General features: G+C 38.9%; 1 protein-coding gene across 2 annotated transcripts; it reads right to left on the reverse strand.

Annotated features, from left to right (window-relative positions):
- Positions 1-6: 6 nt before the first annotated feature.
- LOC102089381 (plasminogen) lies at positions 7-25803 on the reverse strand. Of its 2 annotated transcripts, XM_065057563.1 has the most exons (19): positions 25692-25803; positions 22834-22969; positions 22088-22194; positions 18216-18330; positions 17018-17181; positions 16355-16484; positions 16113-16231; positions 14532-14694; positions 13497-13627; positions 12637-12796; positions 10986-11176; positions 9881-10029; positions 9062-9155; positions 7029-7146; positions 5902-5976; positions 5216-5356; positions 3210-3316; positions 1306-1451; positions 8-303 (listed from the first exon to the last, which is right to left on the reverse strand). In XM_065057563.1, the coding sequence occupies exons 1-19, from the start codon at positions 25738-25740 to the stop codon at positions 145-147; spliced, it is 2454 nt and encodes an 817-aa protein (XP_064913635.1). In that variant the 5' UTR covers positions 25741-25803; the 3' UTR covers positions 8-144. The 2 variants fall into 2 exon arrangements, with proteins under 2 accessions (XP_064913636.1, XP_064913635.1); XM_065057564.1 differs by lacking the exons at positions 9062-9155; positions 9881-10029 and having other exon boundaries at positions 7-303.

The following is a 25803-nucleotide window of genomic DNA, read 5'->3' on the forward strand; positions in this document are numbered from 1 at the left end:
ATTGCTTTGCAAAAACTACTTATGCTCTGGTGGTAATGATATTTATTTAAGATTCTTATGAATTATTACAATTTTTAAAACATATTTTGAAAGTTGATTCTGACACTTGTTTCTTTTCCAATAAAAGCTAGCCTGCATCCAGATTCAATGAGCAACCATTGCATTCTTGATCCAAGAAACAAAACTAGGAATTCGGACAAAAACAGGTTTTGATGGCTGGGTACAGTCCAGTCCCCAGGAGGTGACTCCGTATTGGACAAACCTGTCGTTATCTTGGCAGACCAGAGGTCCTCCAACTTCAGCCTAGGGAAGAGAAGGGAGAATAAAGTCACTAGTGAAGGAGACACTAGACATGCAAACAGCAGGATACCAGTAGGAATAACATTGAGGTAACTCTGAAGGACTCAAAATAGGACTAAAGCAAGGGCTGTAGAGAGAGGGAGAGTGTTTTGTTAGACCTGCTGGAGTAAAAAACAAGGGGGGAAAATGTTGTTTCCAAGCATGCAGGCCGTTCCCCTGGTCTGAGGAAGAGAGACCCAACCATCAGCCACGGATATGGGAACACCCCCAGATCACTGTGAAGCCAATTACCCCCAAAAGGAAGTTTCTCAATTTTCCACATCCTCTGACCTGCTTGATCCTGGACAAAATGAATATAATTGTTATAATGCTGTTTATTAAAATCTAGGCATGGCAGGAGATGAATACATATGTCCAGTGATTTGCCTGCCTATCAATGAATGCACTGTCCACACTCTCAAAGGCCTTATTTGCACCAGCAGTCTTGAATGCCTGCTCAGAGAGATCAGCATTTGCTTTCTGACTCTGTCACTAAATACCTACCAGCTTTTTATTGAAAAGCTTCCAACACAATACCTTCCATGAAGAAAAACACATGCTTGTGAAAATTAGAAAACTGGAAGCACTTCAAGGTTAATTTACTTTCATTTCATTTCATTTAATAAAGATGTGGTACATCTCCAGGCTGCACCTGAAACAGTCATTAGGAACAAAAGGAAGGCCAGGTAGCATGTCACAGGCTTCATTTTAGGTGGGATGGGGTATTCTCAACACCAGGCTACTATAAGTAGAATATATCAGCATGTAGTTCTGAAAGGAAGGCAAAAATCCCATACACAGTTTCCCTGCTATTCTCATTGACTGTGTGAGTGAAGAAAAAAATGCTATGCATACCTCAGTCCTTACATTTCACATAGAAGCCTTGAATTGCTGAAATTATTTTCAAGCCTTGAAAGTATAAATTGTCTTTCGACCTGCTTATGCTCAAAGCTACATTATTCTTACCTCGCAGTTACCTATGCTTCCAAAAGTAAATCCACCACAAAATTCATGATTTTTGACACTTCCATTCAGAAATTCAGGGCGATTACATATTCTGTTTTCAAGTATGGGGAATTCAACGTCTTTTAATCTGTTGTCTGTATCAGCACCTTTATGAACAACCAAGAAAATATAACAGTTACGAATGGTAGCCAGGTCATTGTGCTCCAGTGAAGCCTCAGTAATGAAAGCATTGGGATCCATCCCCAGGTCTTCTATAGTCTCTGAGCTCCTTGAAGTACCTTATTAAATCTTCCAACTTTGTACTTGGTTCACACCAACACTCAACAAGCAGAGGTTATTCTTCTTTGCAAAGTGTTGAAAAACAAATAGATTCTGAGCCCTTGTTTTGTTTTAAAGGCTTTCATTAGGGTGCAGTAGCAATGGCTTGTTTCAGGGGAAAATTTTAGCCTGGGTTCACTTTACGTTAATTCAAACCACTTCAAGCCTGAAGATAGCATTTTTCAGACAAGCAGGATTATCCTGAAGCCAAGGCAGAATTTTCCCCAAACACATTTTATTTACATGTGGGGCTCTGGCTCTGCTCCCCTTCCCCTGCCAATTTCATGAACTAGTTGCATGACATGTCACATCCCTCTTTCCTACTGCCTAAATGCCACAAGGGTTTGTTGATTTTTCCATCTTAATGATCTTGCCTGTACCATTTTTTTGTGGCTGTGATTACCAGAACATAGGAGGCAGCTGCCACCATGTGGCAAGCTGAACAGAAGAAAAAACAATGCAGGGTAAGAAATAAGTGAGAGGAAAGCCAGTAAATACTGTCTATGCTGGAGAAAAGTGTTTCTTAATAATATTGATGAGTGACACTAATAGTAAAGTGATTATTCTTAAGCATTATTTTCATAGCATCGATTTTGTAGCTAAATGACACAAGAGGGAGAAAAAGATACCGCGACCTATGTGAAAGGTTTTTATGGTAAAACTCAGAGACAGGGACACATTCTGCTCATTTTTTTTTTTTAACTCTGTGGATCCACACATGAAGAGGAATCATTCGCTTAATTTCACAGGTGGAGTATTAATAAGGTGTTGCCTGGTAAAGGAGGTGGGAAGGCATCCCTTGCATGTAGTTCAGCAAGGCCAAATGTGTATGTGGGAGCTGGGACTGACTGAGGGCAGATGCCGGCATCACTGCTGGAAGCCACAGGTATGAGGAATTGTCTCCTATTGCAGCAAAAGTGGATCAAAGAGGGTTGGGTGTTCTCGACCCTCAGCACAGGTGGAGGTTTTTGACATTTGGGGTTTACTGATATTAAAAACCTTCATCCTGAATTCATTTTGCTTGCGACCCAAAGGTGGCTGGATTTGAGCAAGCTCTGACTCAAAGGCACCACGGTTTCCAGGCTGTCATCTCAGATACAAGGTGTTAAGGCTAGTGCTTGCCCATGTATCCTTTCTGTCTGGAGTGAATGTAGGTCCCTGCAGAAGTCAATACAGGCAGTAATGTCACTACAGGAAGGCAAATGCTTCATTTGGATGTTAAAAAATGTATATCTGAAGGTCAAAATTACAGGAAAGGATATTATTTGAATATTGTCCTTATTTTCTGTAATACAGTGCATAGCCTAGCTGAAGAAAGATATAAATAGACAGAGATAAAAGGTGGCAAAGTCTTAAGTCTACTTTTCCTCTCCCTTTTCTCTTGTTTAATGAATTCAATTTATGTGAGCAATGAAGGGGAAAATCAAGATCTGAGAGAAGGAAATAAAAATAATAATGTTGCCTAGTGACCTCTGACTTAGGTAAATCTTTAGTAAAATGTCTTTTTCAGGTTCCATGACAGCACACATTTTGGGGTAGTATTTGAAAACTTTCCTAAGTTTTCAATCACACTGAATGTTCTTTACCTCTTGTTTTTCCCCAGGCAGTTAGAAAACATATTGCGTTTCTTCCTACCATCAGACTGGTCTCAGGCAAACAAACTGGTTTTACATGATCAGTAATTGTTACAGGACTGGAAAACAAAAAAAGAATCATTAGAAGATCCTTAGGTAGATTACCATCAGCTTGTTCAGTCTTCATAGTCAGGAGGCTCTGCATGGAAATGGTGTGGAGAAGGGTGGAGAACATGATGGTGCCTTGAAACTGTATAGACTGTTGCAAGATGGTGCCTGGTCGCTTAGTGAAACAGATGTTGCTTACAGCAACTGAAAATCTTTGGGACGTTGTTTGTGGGCAGAGCCACAGTGTGACTGTGTTTGGAGCACAGTGCTAGGGCGCTGATCTCTGGTTACCCCTGAGCTGTGTATGGGCACATGCACAAGCCCAAGCCCAGCCATAGAAACCCTTACAGGTGGTGTGATCCTGACTTATCTCAGATCCCCCCTGCCTCAGAGGTCATGGACATTTTCAAGGACTTCACAGGCGAAGTGAAGGATGGAAAAATAAGTAATGAGCAAACACAGCTGAAGCTGTGGAAAAGTCCTTTCTCCCCTGATCATTGGTGATATAACTGTGGGTGATATCATGCAGTATTTATCACATTAGTATATCTAGAACCTCAGTAAAGTAAATACCACACTAATGTGATTTTTGTCTAGATCTTCACAGAGCTGCATCTGGTCTCTGACAAGTCTTGTCTGTTTCCATAAAATGTAGGTATAGGAGTAGCAACCAGTCTTCTCACATTGTATTTTCTTGGATCATCTGTTTTATGAACAGACAGGGAAGATTTGGAAATAATAAGGTCCACAAAGAAAGATGAAGACAAATGTGAAGGAGGAATTTAATGAAGTTGAAAACAAGCAAAGTTGATCTAAGCTAGAAACTGAAGGCTATAATGTCCGTATCTGCTATTTATGGCATCTCACATGCAGAATGTGTTCAGATGGTGAGTGCTGCTAATGCAAAACTGACTGCAGTGCTATAGCATGCATTTACAGTGCAAATGTGTATAGAGCACCCAGTGAAAGAGGAATTGAATGACACAGTTACAAGCCCTAGCAAGAATAAAACTGGTGGAGCATGAGTTCCTCTACTTGCCTCAAGTCAATGGGATTTTGACGAATCAACACCAGAGAACCTGAGTCGAAATTTAAGTTATGTTGTCCTAAGTTCATTAAAGCTGTATGGTGAATTTTGAAAAAGAAATGTCTTCTTAGGTGAAACATGCGCTTTCCATGATCTTTAATCCATGTGTGGTGAGTGTAATAACAAGAGGAAAAACAATGAGTAAGCACAGAAGTTTCAGGAACATTCCAAAAGGGAAAAAATAACATTGTAATAACTCCACACATTTCAGTGCAGACTGCTCACACATCTAAGCAAGACACAAAAGAGGGCTTCAGGTAATTACAGTTATGCACTAGATTTTTCACTATATCACAAGCAGGATCTGGTTTTACCGAGCTGTTGGCCAAGTCTGCAGCTCCTGAAACTTGCATGTGGCCTGACCTGGAGCACTGCCAGGGAAACTGAACCCTTTTACTCATTCCATGCAGAAGCTGTGATGCCTCCTGGCCAAAACTTCAGCTGTGGCTCACAGCAGGAACATCCTACAAGCAGAAGATTCTCCAGACATGACTCCTCTTTAGTTTGCCTCCACTTTCCCTGCTTCAGTGGAGCTGCTCCTAGCAGGTGGCAAGCAGGAATTCTCCATAGTGATCCCTTCCATCCTAACTGGTCCTTGTCTTTCCTAAACTGTGTAAGTAGCTCACACATGTTCTGCCAATGCGGCCATTCAGTAGGAGAAATGTTCAAAAGGCACCTTTGAACAGAAACCTATGCTAACACTCGCAGGGATTCACACTCTCATACCACCCTCCATCACACCTGAGAACTAACTCCAAGCTAAGCCAATTTGTGACTTCAGAATAAAGGTGTTAGGGGTGGAAAACTCTGACTGAAATCATACCTGTTCAACTTCAACAAAGCAATGTCTGCTCCACTTGGTTCTTTTAATACTTTCTGAACACTTTGGATTTGTAGGGATGGCTCTGCTCCATTGAGATTCTGTATCCCAAGAAACACCCTGTAGGAAGAAGGCTGTGCTGACCTGGAAGAAATGACAGTGGCAAGGTTAAACATCCATACCTGTAATCGGGAATGTCACTCTTAAACAATTCAGTGATTTCTCTGGAGAACTGCAATTAACAAGATGGTCAGGCTTCTGTTTCTGACCACAGATGCCCGCATTTATTCTTGGGGAGAGGGAAAATGTGACTTTTTTAACAGTTTGATTTTTTATGACTGTGAAAAATCTTATGGGCTGTAAATAATACAGCACCTTCTTGCAGTGTTCACAGCTTGTAAAGCCCTAAGGGCCAGCTGCTGGCCACAGTTTTTCCAAGCACCAGCACATCATTAGCACCTTCTTTGGCACACTTTGAAGCAGGGGAGAGGGCAGAGACAGAAGTAACCTCTGTTGTGCTCTGCTGCTGTTTGAAGGAGACAGGAGCAGAAGATAAAAAACAGCTTGCTGGCAAGAAAGACAGGAAATAAGGAGTAAAGAAAATGCCTTTTTGGGTACATCTTGCTCCTTCATTGATTTTCTTGTGCAGATTTAGGAAATGCCTGTCACTCATTTTACTGGATACTCACTCTTGCAAGCACTGAGCTGCAGTAAGGATCCACTGTGGATGTATCAGAGTGCCAGCACAATGGTGCACGTCAGTACTAAAACAGAGAAGGCAATCACATTCATTTAAAACTGCATAGTCAATTCTCTACCATCTATGCTGTGCACAATGGGAAATATTAGCAAACTTGCAATATGTCCCTTATTCAAAACTTTTACCAGTCGCAGTCTGCCTTTTGCCAATGGCAAGAGAAACCAAATGCAGATTTTCAAAGGACAAGCTTTATTTGCTCCAGAACACAAGAGACATGAAAAGAAGTTTAACACCCAGATGCAATTTTTGCAGCAGGGCACTCTTGCTTTCAGGAATGTAATAAAAATAAATACATCTCTTAATGATTTCACTTATGATGTAGTGAGTTTGTCCTGATGAGCAATTAATAAAAGGACACATCCTTCTGATTTGTGGCGTTGCTTTAGACTAGTTCTTTAAATAAACATTACTGTGGACTTTTAACTTTTCTTGGGATAATATTTATCATGGTGACTGTCAACAACTCTAGAAATTTTCAATAGTCTTTCTGTAAGCACTTAATCTGCTGTTCAGCCACTCTCATTGTGACTACAGAAATGCTATTCATAATCATTTTTTTATACTGAGAGGTGATGGTCTTTCTATGGCTTTGAACACAACTCGGGTGGTCACAGCATCAATTTACATTTGAACCAGACTGGATTCTGGGTGAAAAGGGATAATCAAAATTCAGTCATACACATTGCAGGTTGGTGGCTCTATTCCTCAGCTTAAATCTCTCACTGTGGAACGCAATTAGTTGTCATTATCCTCAGTGGAAATTATTCCTTCCCCATTTCAGTAAATAAAGGTGTACTTAATGTCTGCATTTCACGTTTGTCCTCTAAAGATTCAGGAGAAAGCAGAGAGCTTGGGATTAATGGCCCAATAAGTACCTATCTGTCAACATTATGATTTTTTTAAAAAATCATTTTACATGCTAAGGCATTTTATATAGAAACCAAGTCCAGTCTCCAGAAGCATACACATTGTTTCCTGTCAGTGTCTTTCTAACACCTGTTCCCAGTGATACCCTGGTTCTCACAGATGGTGATGCAGTAACTATAATACCAGTACCTCGTCCTGAGACTGACATGCCAAGGCCAAGATCCTGGAGATGCATCACACATGATATATTGCTCACAGGCTCGCTCAGTCTCTGTGGGGACTTTTCCACAGTCATTCTTGGAAGAAGCTACAGAATGAAAAAAGCTACAATGGAGATTTTTAAAGCAGTACTTTAATGCCATCCACACTGCAATCAGATGAAAAGAGAAAGGCATAAGCCTTTTTTTTTTTTTTCAGTCTTCCTTAGGTTTTCACTCTTTATATTGATTAATAGAAACTAAGGGTAAAAAAAACAGCCAGAACCTTTATATTCCATTATATTATAATTACCATGAGCATTTAAACCTGCAGCAAATGTACCACATTTGACAAGACAAAATATTAATTTATCTGGAAAAAATTGTTAATTACATCAAGCATTTGGATGTAGTCAAATAACATAAGTAAAATTGCAATGAGCCCCACCCCCACAAGAAAATCTGTAGGGAATCTGAATGGAAAAGAGAGCTAAAGAAAGTGGAAGAAGCTGAAGGGAAAAGAGAGCTGAAGAAACTAGAATTTATTGCCCAGACAATTACAACAATTTCTAAATTATTTTAAACATTAAAGTCTATACCTTGGTTGAGTTCAAATAATCCCTAAATTGTAAGTAAAATTGAGTCACTGTCCCTCTGTCACAAGATATTCCAATTTTACCCTCACACTGCTCACTCTACTACTTTCTTGCTAATCCAGACCTCTCTGAACTTTTTAGAATGGATTGAGCTTGGGTGCTCAGTAAAGACCCAAGTAACACTTTCCAGAGCTGCTTATGGTACTACAGATGTTAAATTTGTTAGTTCCAGTATGAGACAATTAATGAAGTAATCAAAGGCAAGAGACTGTAAGGTTCCCCTACACCGTTAAGCTGGTATGCAAAGGATGTTTTGAAAAGAGATCAGATCTCAAAGTGAAGCTCCAGCACAGCAGTTCCAGGGAGCAGGGTTTTACAGCTGTGGTACGTGTTGTTTGTATACCTTGCCCTCTTTTTACCTGTTCAGCTCTTAGGTCTGGTTGACAGAATTAACATGTACAATCGTAATGCATTGGTGCTTAGAGGAACACAATCAATGTCCAGCGTGAAGAATATCACATACTCCTGAGGGAGTGACCACTCTTCACTATTTTGTATTGCTACGTTGCCCAACCAAGCAGGGACCTGACCTCTAGATGTTACTGTAGTAAAAATGATGCATGAGACCAAGAAGGAATAGACTTTTCATATTCCTGACAGATATATTTAAAAAAAAATATATATATATATATCAAGATGCAGGCAAGGGAGGGAAGGGCAAAGCAAAGCAAATGAGATGACTGCCAGGTGTGCCAAGCAGCTCTACCACTATGTTACAGCTGTTATTGATGCCCATTTCCAGGGAACCACAAAAAGTAAAATCTCTTGCCCTGCTCAATTTTTCAGCAACCAGCACACCTAAGGAAAATCTGTGTAAAATATCCAGGACCAAATTCACTCCCTACCCCAAAACAAAGGCAAAATATCTAGGGACAGATTGTTTTAACATCCAGATCATAATAAAACAAGAGTCAGTAGAGGATGAAAAGGGTTTCAAAGGATGTAATCTCTGGTTCTCCTAACTAATAGGAAAAGTAGAAGAGTGGGATCTTGAGGCATTAGTCCTGCCACAAAGTGCATACAAAGACTAACATGAATATCAAGGAAATCTTCTCCTGCATTTGAGGAGTCTAGGGAAGGGATACTTCTCTTCACAGCTTCACTGGATATTTCAAATTCAGCTAGCAGCTCTGAGTGCTTAGCTTTACTCACCACAAATGTGATAGAGACTGTTATCTATGAAATTTTACTAATGATTCTTAGCACCAGGTTATCTAAACTTCAGCTGTTACAGGTGCCTGATTGTGTTAAAATTCCATGCAGACCTAAGTTCAAATGTATTTTTTGGTATGGTTGGCTTGAAAACATTTTGTAACTATCATAACAAGTTCTAGAAAGGGAGGACAGAAAAGTCTTTAAGGATAATTACAGCAGTCCGGGATTTCACAGTACTCCCATTTTTTTTCTGGGTCTGTTGTGAAGCACCAAACACCATTTACATCTCCATCAGGATTCCTGCAATACTGTAATAATTACAAAAACAGAGAAAGAAGACTCCAAATGTTAGCCACAGAATGAAGAAATGTGTGTTTTTAAAAAAGTGTTAAACTAAAACTTTGAATCATTTCCCCAACTACTTTTCCACTGCATGTTAAATGCTTTCTATTTACTCTGATCACAAAATAATTTCTTTCCTGTATCTTAAAACCATTAGGTGAAATTTAAGAAAAATATGTTAAAATTGCTGTGATTTTTTTCTTCAAACCAAGAGTCATCCTTTCTCTAGTGCTTTTTAAGGCCTCATGAGAAGTAAAGTTTGACACAGGATGACTAAATGCTTTGCACTGAAACATTTATTGTTGACTTAGTCCTTCTTCCCCTAAAGTCAATGACAGCAAGTTAGGTCAGCTCCAAGAATTTCCCAGAAGCCTGCTTAGCTTGTGACAGACAGCAAAAGGCATCGCTTTGGGGTTTGCAGAAATCAGGGAAGCCCTATATGATTTATTTTGTGCTGCTTGCTGTCAGCATCAACCCCATGGCATACTTCTAGGCCTGAAGTACCAATACCCAAGGTAATGTAAAATGCATCCTTCCTTCTTCAATGCTGTTATAGGTCTGAGCTATCAACATGATGATTTCCAGATATGCTTATCCTGGTCTATTAAGACTGAATATGAAGTGTTTACTGAGGGGTCATGGAGAACAGAGATAATGTTCAGTTACACCAATGGCATTAACAGCTGTTTACATTTTTATCCAAGCCTGATCTTGGATGGGTCACAGGAGTGAAATATTTGTGGCTATGAGGTTTCTGAGAATTCCACTCTTGACAAGTCCTGCCCGTTCCAGTTTTTGCTACTGTGCCACGATAGTCTTTACCATTACCATTAATGCAGTCTGTGAAAAAAGAGGAAAAGGGAATTATTGTTAGCTGCTGAATCTGTATGTGGTGGTGGTAAGCAGAAACAAGCCAGATTAAGTACCTTTAGGACTTGCATACTCTCTAGTGCCTACTGCTGTGTTTGTCAAGATGGATGTCTTCCTGGATGTACAGAGTAACTGACTTGGAAGAAATTTCACGAAACTTCAGGGTAATGTTTTCTATAACATATTACAAATATCTGAAAAGACTCCAAGATTCTTGCTAAATTGTATCAGGAAGCACCTTCCACGAGAGAAGAATATTTCAGAACTAGCAACCCATTAGACTGAAAGGACAACTTTTTCTTCCTAGGACATCATTGCTTTAGGTACTTTCTTCTGCTGAACCTGAGCAAGAGTACACAGCTCCATTTAGGAACATATCTTTCATTCAAACCTGTCACCTTCTTTTGCAAAGTAAATAATCTGTGGAGACCTCTACTACACATTCAGAAAAGTTACACCACTTTGATCAACATGGACTATTAAGAAAGAAACAAAGCAGGATAAAGCAAAACCTTGTATCTCTTGATGCATACATTTTGTAAAACATGAACAAAATGAACAACACAACAAGTTAAGGTCAACCTTCTGAAAATACAAAGCACAGCACAAGCAAAATGCATATAACAACAAAATTCACTCTGATTGTATTTCAATAGCACACAGCTACAGAAACCCCTGCAATTTTGTCTATTTTCCTCTTATTCCCTGAAATTAAAAAGATATCCTAAAGAATGCACTGTAAAATGGTATAGGTTACAGGATATGAACTGACTAAAGAGTACTTGATGCAAAATTCAACAGTACAGGTCTGAAAGCTGGAGGAGAGATGACTCATATTGCAACCTTACTCAAGAATAATTTTGATAGATTATGATGTCCTTTACGCACAGATTCTACAGGAGGTGACACTTATAGCCAGCTGTTACCAGATGTGGTGGGTATAGTCAGGCCAACATTTTGTGCCGTTGTTGCAGGTGGGTCATTTGGTGCAGGCTCTTGTGTATAGTCGTCACACCTCTTGAGATTGCAGTAGTCCCATCTCATGCTGGGGTCAGTGGTGAAACACCATGGGCTGCTATCACCATCTGGGTTTCTACAATAGTTGTCCCTCAAATCCCTGCAAAAATAGCTGCGATAGTCATGCTGCATAAGGCTGAAAGTAATCATAGGAATATCTTCCCAAAAAGACGTGGATCTGTAATATGTAGAAGCAAATACATTCATTGATTTTTTACTTGTTGCCAGATATCCTATTACGAGCAAACACATTTATGTTTGTGATTAGAGTGGAGAATTACAGTTCACATGTACATCAGTGTCAGGAATATATTTGAGGAAACATAATTCAACCTCTGGCTTAAATTCTGGCTTTAATATGTCAATGTACTGACTAGCTAAATAAATGCCTGATATGTCAATAATTTAATTTCTAAGTACATATATGTAAGCATAAACAATTGTGTGAATGTGCGAATTAGTAATAAATATGCAGGAAGATCTATACTATTGCTAGGTATCTATGCTTTTCCAAAACTTTTATTTTTTAAATGTCAAAGGGTACTTTCTCATATTCAGAACAACAGCAAATAAATACTTACGCAAATTATTCTCCCTTTCCAAAAAAAAACCCTCTTCTACTAAATGCAGTGGGAGCACTCCCATGACTGTGCTTGCTGAGGGAGGGGGAAGTAGCTCTCTTCAATAATTTGAAGAGTTGCAGTATTTCCCCATTCTATATCACATCTCAGTCACAGCATTATAAAACTGAAATGCTTTTTTATTTTTCTGAATATGCTGCAACACGTTAATCCTACATTTTCACAGTTTGATTTCTATTTTTTAAATGTTTGTGAAAATGAGAATCCCCTCTGAGGATGTTCCAGTTTCAGTATTTCTTATGTCAAAATATTACTATTTTTTTTTTTTTAATATCTTTAGGGTGACATCATAAAAAAGCCAAAAAAATATTAAAGTATTGGCAATGATGGATTTCCTAGCAATTTTCGCCTTGTTGCTTTCCTACCCTTGTTAATGACTGGCACATTAGTAATTATGGTTAGCTCTCTAAGTCATCACTGCTCTAGTTTTGGAAGTCTTAAGAAGAAAAATCAAGGGAGAAAATTCAGCATATGCAATTCTGAGTGCCCAATTCCAACTAAAAAGAACATTTAAATGGTCATTCTAATCGTAATATATCTGCCTTTGTGTTTTGCAGCATAAATGCTGTGTTATCCCCAGATGAAATAAGTAGAAAGGCCACCACAAAGGTCTCAAACTCATAAACAAAATGCATATTTCAGCAGATGCTCAGACTCTGGATACAAATCTCCCAGTGATGGTTACAGAAGCTCAGATTTAAGAGTAAAGGGACACAGCTGTATTACACTCAGAATTTAAATAACAAGAAAACATGCATTTTAAAAATCAGACTAACAGAAGATATTTCCACATCCTTGAAATTTTCTCACTTATAGGTGTATTCCCTGGCAGGCTTTTACAGCATAGATGTGCAAAAAGAATAGAATGAGCAATCAGAGTCATTGTCTGATAAAGCAAGAAAAGTTGAGATAAACATACTCATTTGGGAATCTGTCTGGGGTTTTTTCATGCCTGTGTGGGAACATGGAGCTCCAGGCTTGGCATTTCTTTCCTGATACAGTGATGGAAGTTGTGCCACGATAACTCTGGCCTTTGCCTCGGTAGCACTCCTCTGACAGGGGAACCTGCACAGGCACATCTGTAGCAAACAACAGAAACCCATCTTTTGCATCACCATTTTGTGTTCTTACTGAGTAGGAGCAAGAAAGCATTGAACACCTAAGATGACAAAAATGAATGACTTATTTATACAGACAGTGTCCAACAAGAGCATCACAGCCAGCATGAAAAGCAGAAAGACCTTTCCAAAGATATTTAGAAAACTTTCACAGGTTACACTCATACGTCAGATGTTGCTCAGATGCCCTCCATTTCGTTTTGATATATGTGAACGTTTGAATTAAAGATCAGATCTTGTTATTTTTGTGCTTAAATGGACAGATGCTTCAGATGAGATTTTTATTACTTTGGAAGATCCCGTCCTCTCTATTATGGCCACTTTAAAAAAATGGGTCTTCCTTTTATTTAGTGCTTTTTTTATCCCTTTAAGCTTATTTTTCTTTTTTTAATTAATTTGCTAAAAATACCTTACATTTGGGAAAAAAATTAAACCTGCAATTCTTCTGTTGGGTCAGCTGGTGATTTCCATCCTTCACTGCACTTCCTTAACCACTGAAAGTCCAACATTTGGCAGGTTTTATAATATGCCAAGCAGAAAAACTGTATTAAAACAGTGACAAAGTGACTGGAAAAAAAATATTTGATGCATTTGCAATGAGAAACAATAAGACTCCCACTGCTTTAAAGTCCTTCTCTCAAGTACAGTGCACTACTCATACCAGCAATTCCTTGTCCTATCCCATCGCAGCGGGGAATGGCACAATACTCCCACCGAACACTGCTGTTGATGGTGTAGCACCAAGGCCTCTTCTCTCCATCAGGGTTTCTACAATAGTTTTCCTCTAAGCCCCTGAAACAGAAACACCAGCATTAAACTACTTATAGAAATTGAGAAGAGTTGCATACAAGACTACTAAACACTACCGCATGCAGAACTCAACTCGGTGGTTACATTCCTTCTTTTTAGAGATCATCTCATGCACCACTATTTTGGGCCTAATCAACAGCCTTCAAATTTACAGTCTAAATGCTGATAATATATTAAGAACTTTTCAAATTATTACACTTTCTGCTCTTGCTTTTGAGGCCAATATACGGCCATAAAAGCTGACTTCAAATCACAAGCCACAGGTGTACCTGACCATTACGGTAAGAACCAGGTGAGGCTGGATGTCTCAGCCTGATCCTGGAGGCATTTGTGTACGAGCACCAGTGCATGCTGATCCATGCCCTGTGATAATGGGCAGGGTTTCACATGCCCTGGAAAACTTGCAGGATTCATTTCACAATCCACAGGATCAAAATACAGAGCTAGAAGCCTGGTCAGTCCCAGCTACCCTTGCCCATTGATAATACTCTGCAAAGGCAGCTCCTCTGACCCTGGAGCACGAGGATGTATTGGAGCATCTTGGACCTTGGGACATTGGTCTTCAGAAGAGTAATGTATTGTAAGCATGCCAAAACATAGCCAGGGTATTTTTAATGTAAGAGTAGTAAATATTTATAACTCTGCAGTTGGATGCACAGGAAACAGACGAGATAAGTACCTGAGGCTAAGGTAGCTGATATAAAAAGAAATGCTGAAAAAAATTAAGAGCAAGATCTGAGTGGAAGTACTGAGAGCTGACAAAAGGCGAGAAAACAACTTACCAAGGTAGCTGCAGAAAACCTGTGCTACTCTTGCCCCTGCATCTGGATCTATAAGGAATAACTATGTTCTTTCATATTTGTTAGAATGATGAGGCTCAGCATACTTGCAGGGATATCTGTCAGGAATCCAGCCATGTCTGTGAGGAAATTGTGTGTTCCAGTGTTGGCAAGTATTTCCTGATTCAGTGATGGCTATCCTGCCTCGATAGTCTTCTCCTTTCCCTGAAAGACACTGGGAGCCCAGGCCAGAGACTGGTGGGTGTGTAGCTGTAAAAGGATTTTAAAAGGAAAATAAAAGAAAAAGCACAACTAGACAGTGCTTTCAAATATATTTTAAAAGACCCTCTATTTTTTGTAATGTCGAACATGCATTTTTTCCTTCAGCAGAGGTGACATTGGTTGAAAGCCAGGGCAAAACTAAAGTTTACATTTTCACAAGCGGTCTGGCTGCCAGACAGATGTCCTGTGTCTGCCCGCTTACAGCAGTCAACAAATAAGTTTGCTGGGTTGAGTCAGATTTTGTGCCTGCAGTCCCCTGGGAGCAGAGCTGGAAAGTCAGTAAGTAGTCCTGTACAAGCAAAAGCAAGTGGGGTGAAGGGACCACATTCATATAATATACATGGGTAGGGTGGAAGGGCAGAGACGATAAGGGCCAAGAAGAAATTGTGAAAGAAAGCAAAACAACCTTCAGAGCTGAGCCTATGGAGCCAGTGAATCGGGAAAGTGAGGCAGAAAGAGGAGGGAAAAAAGTGAATTCATCTGGCATGTGGGGAACAGCAAAGTTAGTAAGAGTGATGATCAGAGACACAGAACCTGCAGAGGGCAGAGAGAAATTGAATCTACAATGCATACATCTTATTTATACTTATAAATAATTATATGTACTTTTTTGGAATTTCCTGAGGAGACACGTACGACTCTGTTCCTTAAACTTTCTTTATGTTTTAAGCACAACATGGAGATGCTATGATAATTTTAATAATTTACTTTAGCATACAGAAGCCTATTAATAATAATTCTTCCACCTGTAATTGAGCATGCTGATATGAACTACATCTAGCAAACACATGCTGCTACTTAGAGCACTGGCAAGTGCAGATGCACGAGAAAGCAAGCTCTAGAGATAAAAACATAAACATAGTTCTCAAAGTGCAGTCCAGTTCTACAAACAGTAATGCTAATCTTATGATTCAGTGGTTTGGAAATGTCCAGATTTAGTGTGCTCAGCTCAATGTTTTAAGCTAGCTCACTGATAAGACAGGTTTTTCTCATGAGGCATGAACTCTTTTTCTCAGGATTCTTCCCTTGCAGTGCTGGCTGTGCTGGCCAGACACAGGTAAAATATCACATGGTGGTTTAGGTGTTTTCCATGAGTTATCAGGTCAGCTGATTTAACCTGAATATCCTGCCTCTCAGGTAAATTAAAAAGGTGGTTGAAGCCAAATTACAGTTTTCATTACACCTCTGCTATTATTGCACTTTGTTACACTTGCATCCTCACTGACCTTACATGAGTTTACGTAACAGAAATTTGGTGAGTGATTCTGCTTATTAATGTGCACTTTGCATGGTTCACAAGGATTTCCTCAAGTTATTCAGAACTGTGATTTCTTGTCTTTCCCCTTCCTCCATCACTTTAATGAGAAGAGCCGCCCTCTGGAATGATCTCAGTAAATCAGACTCACTGCAATGAGGAATGCTGCAATATTCCCAGCGTTTAGTAGGGCTAGTAGTGAAACACCAGGGCCGAAGTTCACCATCAGGATTACGGCAATAATTCATCTTCAGATCTTTCTCTGGAAAGCTGCACATTGAAAATGAAAGAGAAGCTTGTGAGTCAGCTATGGCTGGCTGCAGCAATTGGGCTGTCTGCAGGCAGGGTCTCCCAGGCACTGTGGGAATTAATTCAGCACCGGGCATGACTCACTGTTTTGGGGTAAATCCATGCATATGAGGCTCTTGGGCATCCCAGCGCTGACACTCAAGCCCAGACTTTGTTCTGGAAACTTCTCCATGGTAGTCTTCACCATTACACTGCATGCACTCTGTTGTAGGGCCTAGGCATAATGAAAACAAAGCAAGGTTCACACCAGCCTGTGAATTCTGATCCTGATCTATTAATGGAAGACTACACTGAAAGGAAAAGAGGGGTTTGCTCCAGCAAATGATGAAAGGAATCCAGAAGATCATGCACTACAGCCTAACCAAATGAATAAAGCTTTAGGGACACATGTCATTTAGAGGGAGGACTTTGTCATATATCTGTATGTACTGATACCAATGGGAGTTCTGTAAGTAACATAGGACTTGGATCAGTCTTTACTGTTGTTAAATCAATGTCTAGGGGTAAGAGCAGGACGCTATTAGTAAATTCTTTAAAAATTCAGTTCTTCTATATTTACAAAATTACTTTGATAATTGGAGCCAATTAGGAAAACAACCTTTGTGTTGTGGACTTCTTAAGTTCCAGCTTGATCTAAATTTACATTTGAAACCAATCTGCAATAAAAAAGCAAGAACAAACAGCAGGAATAACATTAGCTACTCAAACACTCTGAAACACTCAAACTTCTCTGAAACACAAATATACCTTCTCCAGTGTGCATGACTTGGCCCTCACACTCTGGGATGTTACAGTAATCAAATCTGGTAGCAGGATCTGTTGTGTAACACCAGGGTCCATTTTCATCTCCATCAGGATTTCTGCAGTAGTTTTCATCCAACCCTGCATTGGGGTGTTTTTCAGGTGTATAACTGTAATAGTATTAAAACTCTATTTTAATTCCATAAATTTAGTGAAGCAGAAGACTTGCTAAGTTAACTATGGGCTCCATTCACAGTAAAAATGAGACAGATTCCTCATTGTAACCCATAAATGAAATCTGAAAAATATTCTATAACTACAGTTTTTAATAGCTTCTCTCTAGATCCCAGTTGCCAATGATGGGTGAGTTTACAGGCTGTAAGGACTGTGACAGTTTTAAAGGACAATAATTGTGTTTAATACTTGCATCTAGCTGATCTAGTCAGCTCACTGTGGCCTGTGGCTCTGTCATGTATTTTTATTAATGCAGCTACTTTAAAAGTGGAGAATCTCTAGAGACTATTCACCAAACACAACTGGATCCTAATTTGCAGAGATTTTGAAGCAAGTGAACCTGGGCTTCTTCCTAAAGCAATCCTCCCAGGGAAGACTAAATGGCTTTTAAACAAAAATCTAAAGAAGCATATCCAAGTTTCACTAGAATAACAACAAAAAAATAACTTTTTAAACAGATAAAACTCCAACATGTATCAGAGAAAATAGGCTATCTGCTTCCACATGTGCTCTAGTGAGCCCAGTGACAGCCAGCCCGGAGAAAAATCCACCCGGGCAGGTCCCTTGGGCACTTAGATGTTTTGCTGGAGGTTTATTCTTGACTGCCGCTGGATAGCAGGCAAGAAGTCATAAAGCTGGACAGATAGCACTTTTTTTTTTTTGCACTTCATTCAGAAGAGAAATTATGCCAAAATTTTCATCATGGGTTGATAGACAGAGCATTTCACCTTCACCAGCATTTAAACACAACTTCTCTAGCTGACAATGCACCCTCTCCTTACCCCGATCATTGCAGTTCTCTGCCAGTAGAGTCAAAAGTAACAAGACAGAGGAAGATAAAGTTGTCTTTAAAAGTCATCTGACAACTGGTTTTGACAACATGCACTATAAAGTTGTTTATACACATGAAATTGGGGAAGATTGGAAAAAATTCAGAACCACATGAAAACAAATATAAATAAGGCCATACTTTGGTTTGTGAGGTGTTTTTTCTGCCCACTTCTGGCATGGAATACCCCTCCAAGTTTTGGCTTCTGTTCCTCTGTAGTCTTTCCCAATCCCTTTTTTACATTGTAGAAGGTAAACTGAAATGGAATTGGCTTTGTTAAGTCAATGGTGTTACAACACTGCACCTCTTGAAACTGAGAATCTGCAGATATAAGTCTGGAGTTCATCAGTTTATGATGAACCATGCTTTACCCACATTTTGAACCTCTTGGGCATGCAAAGAGAGAGATGCATTTCTATAAGATATTTTAAAACAAATTAGTTAGCAACTAGCAGGTAACTACAGATGAAAATTCCTGAAGCATTTATATAAAGCTAATCAAATAAATTTAAGAAAACAGAACAAGTCACAATTGTTGACATGCATAAAATGTATGTTTATACACTCTACTACTGGGATAAGAAGGAAGGCCTTTCACCAGCAGCTCAAGATTCTTTGAAATTTATTGTTCAGAAGCACATTTGCGGTATGAGTAACATGCAACTATCCCTTCAAGCCAGAGAATTCTTAGTTATTACAATATGTTTGTCACATAAATGGTCCCCACATCTTTGATTCCTCTTAGCCTCAGACTCTCAGGTACTTTCTAGCAGGATTCCAAGGCAGAGAGAAGGAAAGCATGTTTATGATGCTTCTATTGGCAACAGACTGAAAAATCTCCAGTTACTGGGGTGAGTGATCCTCATTTCTCCTTTCAGCAATTTCTTTACACAAGAAGAAATGCTTTGAGCCCTCAAATATAAAATGGAGATGTTAGAGCAGAACAGGAAACCAGTCTCATAGGAAAAGCTGAGGCTTGTTCAAGTGTCTTGCAGTAGTTACTGTCATCACAGTGTGGCTAGGACTACAAATGTGTATGATGCACGTCTTACCAGCACATGCTCTTGAAGCTTCTGTCTGGTTGTCTGGGTACTCCTGGAGTGCCCAAAAGTCTTGTCACTGCTGTTTCAACTACTGCTACCCCAGTAGCAGGTTCCAGCATGACCACCTCTGGCCAATAGCCTTGCCCATAGACTTTCTGATGTTGCCAGGTAGCTCCTAAATGATTTTAGCATGTCTAAATGCTTAGCCAGACTCATCTGGCACCTAGGGAGGGGGGGTGGAGGCTCTGTATAGCTGGGTCAGGAATGAAGACAAGCAAGTAACTTCCCTGTTCAAATGACACGTGGAGACCACCATGCATTTAGACCTTTGTATTTGATCCCTCTTAGACAGAAATTTCCACTTGACACCCAAAGTCTCTCTTACTTTTCCATCCTGTACATGACTTTACTGTGCTGGCCTATAACCCCTGAAAGTCTGTGTTCTTCAAAAGAGTGATAGGATCAAGAGCCAAGCTACATGTAAAGACAAAATCAAAGTTTGCCTAAGGAAACTGCTCTGTAAAGAGGGAGAAGTCTCTAACCAATTTCTTAAGGATTTTTTCAGTGACCAAGTGCAAAATCTTTGATTATTGCCCACAGAAGAAGGTAAGCATCCCAGATGGCCATTGAGCTAATAAAGAGGGCCATGGTTCTTAAGCTCTGAGAGGCCAATTATTATCACAAGAAAAAGCACTTTTGGAGGTGTGGGTGGGAAGAAATCTGACTCAACATAATGTAGTGTGTGTAGCCTACAAAAGCTGTGCATTTGTGCCTTGTGGATTACTCCTATATTAATAAGGAAGTTGTAATCAGAAGAGGATTCCTCATGCAGGATTTTGCCATTAACACAGAGAAAGGAAAACTGTAGTTGCCAGCTGTTCATGGAGCCTTTGTAACTATGGACAATCCAAAGTATGGTCTGCACATAGATCCCAAATTGTCTGTCGTGGGGTAAAATGTTAGTGTACAACATTGTGTGGCCCAGCACAGCCAGACAAACTCTTATACTCACAGAAGGGTAAACCTTTTGTCTTTGAAGTAGCTGTTCTGTACAAATCTTTGTATCCAATCCCAAGGAAAATAAGCTCTGGCAAAGACTGGTGCCAGAGTAGCTGTTATGAACTCCAAGGTCTCAGGCACAGGTGAGATTTTACAGTCAACATGTGCCTCAGGGAGTGGCAGTTGTAAAATGTTCTGGAGATTGCTTCCTCCAAGCAGAACAGATTCTATAGTATCTCAGCAGAAGGGAGTTTTACAGCAGCTATTTTCTGGTACCGAGGAGTCATGGTGGCAACAGAAAACCTTTCTGAGGCTTAAGGACACTGAATGTCTTTATTTGCATATGCAGGTTCAGGTTGGGTGATGCTGGCTGTGATAACAAGGTTTCTTCTAGGAAGCTGAGTCTCACTTTCAGAATACACCTTAGCAGCCTTATGAGACATATCTCTGGTTTGAAGTGGATTGGGGCCACTACAGACAGCAAATGCTGCAATGTGAATTATCCAGAGACTACAAAAAGGAAGGAATCTGATCATAACAACACTGAAGAATCAAGGAGTATGCTTCAATTTCTAGCTTTTAAGGCTGAGCTAAACATAAACTGCAAGCTCAGGAAAACTGCTGAGAAAATCCACTTCTCATTAGCACAGAAAGAATACACCAGGGAACACACAGAATCACAGAATCACGGAATGTTAGGCATTGGAGGGGACCTCGAAAGATCATCTAGTCCAATACCCTTGCCGGAGCAGGAACACCTAGATGAGGCTACACAGGAATGTGTCCAGGCAGGTTTTACTGTTGACACTGTAACAACAAAATGTCACTGGCTGATAATCAGCTGGAGGTTAAGATAGTACTTACTGAAAATAGCTGTTACAAACCGAGTTGCACCTGATAACATGAACCTGGCAATCCATTATCCGGTCTAGTACAGAAGAATTCAGATATAGGTGTTTAAATGTTAACATTCTAGCATTTTGTTATATTTGGGCCAGATCTCCAGCAGAAGTTAATGAATCCATCAGAATTGTATCAATTTATAGTAGCTGAGAATTTGGACATGAACCACTTTCTCTTTTAAACTTTGATAAGGCAAAGGGAACCTGCACCATGATTATTCATGCGGTTTCAATTTTCTCTATATCTTTCAAACGCTTCAGGATTGTAAAGACATCGAAAACAATTGTCTTTTCAAACAAACTGAAATGTTCTTACAAGAAATGTTCACTACTCATCTTACATACCATTTAGCAATAGGAACTTCCTTTTTCCCAGAAGACATTGAATTTAGTGTTTGTGACTGCATTATTTATGTTCCCACAAAACTAATGAAGATAGTCCAGTTAAAAAAATATATATTTTTTGCTAGCTATATAGCATCTATTCAAAACTTAGCAAAGTATTAATTAATTAATGCCAAAAATAATCTTAAAACCAAACCCCTTATCTAAGCCTGGAATATAAGATTAATTAAGCATAAAAAAGGAGCTAACTAAACATCAACTTTGGGTTTGATTGAAATATATAAAAGCCAATATAATAGTTGAGTCAAACAATTCTTGATTGAATTATTACACAGAAAATTAGAGAAGTGGGTACATAGAAGTAGATAATCCTGTAGTCCTGAAAATTTACATGACCAGGGACTCCGCTAGCTCCATGAAGCAGAGGACTGCAAATACTGAAAGGGCAGAAAAATGCATAATTTTTGCTTTGGAGTACGTTTATTCTGCCTTGTCCCAATAATATATGACTAAATGGGCAAAATAGAAGTTCAAATATATGGAGCCTTAATCCTATATGCGAAATTCTCTAACAGTTTCAGTTCAGTTCATAATTCATGCAGGCCAGCTTCACTGCAACTGTCATCACCTGCAATGATTTGCACCAGCACTGCAACAGGCATTGCAAAGATGCAGTTAAAACAGGCTTAATGTGTAAATATCTACTACCTTGCTATATACATACTTTTCTTCTCATAAAGAACTGCATCCGTGCTGTTGAACATCACTGACGTTTTGGCATTTTCAGCCAGTGTTAAACACTGTAGCTTTTTCCTGGTGAATAGGAAGGCCCTGTTGAAATTGAGAAGGAAGCAATATTAGCATAGGAAGCAATATTTCAAATTCCATTCAAATTATTCAACTCATAATTATTTTTCTATAAATTACTAATTTATTAGCACTGTTTGGTATGCATCTATATGTTTCAAATTCTGCACTCGATATTTGAGTAAGAGACTGAAGTTTTCTACTGCCCTGAAGTGGCTGACTTTTCCAGGGTGTATGACTATGTGATTAAGTTACTATGTGGGAAGCTAGTTAATGAATTGGCAAAATGTTACTAACAACATTCTAGCTGCTCGGGTTCCTGCTTTTCCCTACAATGAATTAGAGACACCTCACCATTCTTTTGTGAAACAAGGCAGCATCCAGCTAAAGAGGCATAAGCAGCTCTCCATCTAACATTGGATAAGAGCAGGAATTTGAGCATTTGCTATAGAATAAGTAATACATAGCAATTCCACCCTTTACTTGACCATGTGGTAATTTATGCATGGAGATGAGCTACAAGCTAAAGGCACAGGCATGGGCAACACTGTTGTGGACAATGCTGCAGCAGCATGAGGATGTTGGTTCTGAGCAATGGTAGGAAAATATCATCGATATGCAGACACCCACAATGACATAGTTTTAAAATGCAACAGAAATTACCTGCAATTAAAATTTCTTTCTGCTTCACATTTCTCTGCACATTCTTTTTCATTATTTGTCTTGTAAAACTGTTTATTTCTAGTAAGTATCCAAACGCCATCTGTTCTTAAATAGTCGTCCAGTATATCTCCTTTCCCTACAAGGGAAGGAATCAGACATTAAAAATCAGAACACTGCAGTTAGGAAGATCTGTGACTTTGAGTGCCATTTTTCATTTAGTGCTGACAGATGAAAGCACCATTCATTCTGGGTAAAACATGATAAACTCTGAGGAAATGTCTGTCTCCTGACACAATCACAGCTGTATGACTGGAACATGCCAAAGAAACAAAACAAAACTAACAAACAAACAAACAAACACACAAACACAACAACAAACCAACCAAAAAAAACCCACAAAAAAACCCAGCAGAAATTTAGAGAAGTAGCTCTGAATGGAGTTATGTACGGGTTTGAAGCTGAGAACAAGGAATGTGAAACAAGAGTGAAAGACAGAAGAGAGGGACTAAATGGTGCCAAACCATTTAGTCAGTCAGAGAAAGATGAAGGGAAGTGATATATATAAATACTTAAGTTTTGGAAAAACATTAATTGGAAGATGTGAGATTATGACCTCCCATGTGGATGGTACAATCTCTGCAGTTTTACTGGTCACTAAACTGTTGTTTAACTTAAGATGTCTTACCCCGGACCAATAGACCCCAATCATTAAATAACTATATAATCTCTTACAATGGTCACCAATATTTATGTTGTAATGGGTTGAGCAGACTTACTAATGAATCTGCCAGGCTGCATCTCTGATGCACAAATTAATCCATGATTATAAATTAGTAAATAAATTAGTAGTATTATATCTGACAGCTATATGTGTATAAGATTTATATGGTGTACCTGCTAATACTTTTAACACTTAGCTCCAAAGTGGTCTTGCTCACAATGGAGTTTGCCATCTAATCAATTTTTTTCCTTTTATGTCTATAAAGATTCTGTGTTTCTGTTCTTAATTTCTACAGAAGTTTATTTCCATATCCAGCATCAGGTTACAAAGTTACAGAAGTGATATGGCTAGTTATTTCATTTTTCAAGCTAGATTATTATTGACAGACACAGTAAATTAATAATCTTTACAGCATTCTCACAGGTCATGTTGTGAATCTTTCTTTTATAAAAATACCCATTTTAGGCTCAATTCACTGCAACATCACTCCAGTGTAATTAACTCCCATGACATATGGGTCATCCGTCACCTACCTCCACACGACACATATTCATATAAAATATAATAAAAGGTATTTGGGCTCCTAATGAAAGTAAGATGATTAATTGCCTGAGGACAATTTGCTGTGACTGCTTGCAGAGTTGGCTCAATGCTACAAAATCCGCATGTCTTAAGAAATCCTTGACACTGGGGCCTCCCATATCTAATCCTATTATTACAGGCTCTCCTGATGGACTCAGCAAACAAATGTTTCCTCTCCTGACCTTCTTCCTAAGCTAACTGAGTCTGCTGTTCCAGAATTGCAGGGGACTACAACAGGAAAATATTACTTTCCAAACTTAATTGACTCATCTTAAAACTGAATGGTTATCCAAAGAGCTCTACTTTGCATACTATTCCTTTTCAGTGACCATAAAACAAGTTTTCTTTCAGTTGGTTTAAGAATGAACACATGAGATTTTGGATGACATGCATAAGATAAAAGACAGCACAGATTAGCATAAGCTTAGATAACAGAAAAGAAAATGTGATGTTAGTTGTCTGAAAAAAATAACAATGCAAAGTGTAAACTTAAGAAATAATATAATAGATTTAAAAATGCAGCAGGGAATGTATTATTCTGGCTAAAGTCCAAGTCTTTATAAAGCCAAACATGACACGTGATAACTGAGCAGAATAGTCAAACATATATGAGGAAACCAATTTCTTCTTTTACATATGTATCTTTCCAGACTTGACCAGTACTCATCCAGAAGACATAAATAATTTTAAGGCAGTTTTGTGGACTATCACTTAGGAGCAAGTTAGAGCTGATAACAGTGAGCAAATAAAAATAACTTTATCATCTGTCTTTTATAACTCAATACAATCATACAATGATATATCTTTGTTATTCTGTCATTAAATGTCTGATCTATTAAAAAATCATAAAAAATGTACTGATATATTTTTAACAGTACTTTTTAAAAGTCACTTAAGGGCCATACAATGATCTGCAATATTAAGTACTAGAGAATATGGTGTAAGTACTAGAGTATCTGACTGAAATCTGATTGAAATGAATGCTACCTGTGGAATATTTATTTACAGAATTTGTAGATGAGCTTGAAAATAATATCTTACCTTTAGTTGAACACCTATATTTTTTCGGACTTGTAAAAAGTAATCTAGGCATATTCCTGGAAAAGCTGATCTAGGTTACTGAAGATTAAATTTCTACTTACTACCCCCAGGAAAACAAGGGAGAACATTTTCTTATATGTATTTGACAACAGAAGAAGTGAAATTGCTGGAATAGAATGGAGCTTTTTTAAAAATTAATTTCATTTTAAATATTTAATTTAAAAACTTTAAAACTTGTGTCATAAATGATAACAATCAGGATCACTGTGCTTAGCGATGCCTGGCAGTAAAAACAGCTTTAGCATTTGTTCCCCATACAGATACCAAGGCTGTTGTTGCTCTTCTGATGTCTCTAACAAACACAACACTGGAGCAACCACAGCTCTCGCTTAGTTCAACAGCAGCTCTGGGTAAGTGGTGACACGGGGATTTGGGGACCTACCTTCACCAGATGGAAATTGCAAATGTTTGGCCCCCATCTCACCTAGGCAAGCAGAAGGCAAAGGACTCTTACCTGAGCTGAGCAAGAAAAGAAAGAGAAAGGCAGCTTTGCTAATCTCCATATTGGCCCAGCTGGCGGGTGCTGGAAGTTGTGTGTGTCAGTGCACAAAGTTTTATTGACTCGC

The sequence above is a fragment of the Columba livia genome, chromosome 3 (assembly GCF_036013475.1).
Source record: "Columba livia isolate bColLiv1 breed racing homer chromosome 3, bColLiv1.pat.W.v2, whole genome shotgun sequence".
Lineage (NCBI taxonomy): Eukaryota > Metazoa > Chordata > Aves > Columbiformes > Columbidae > Columba > Columba livia.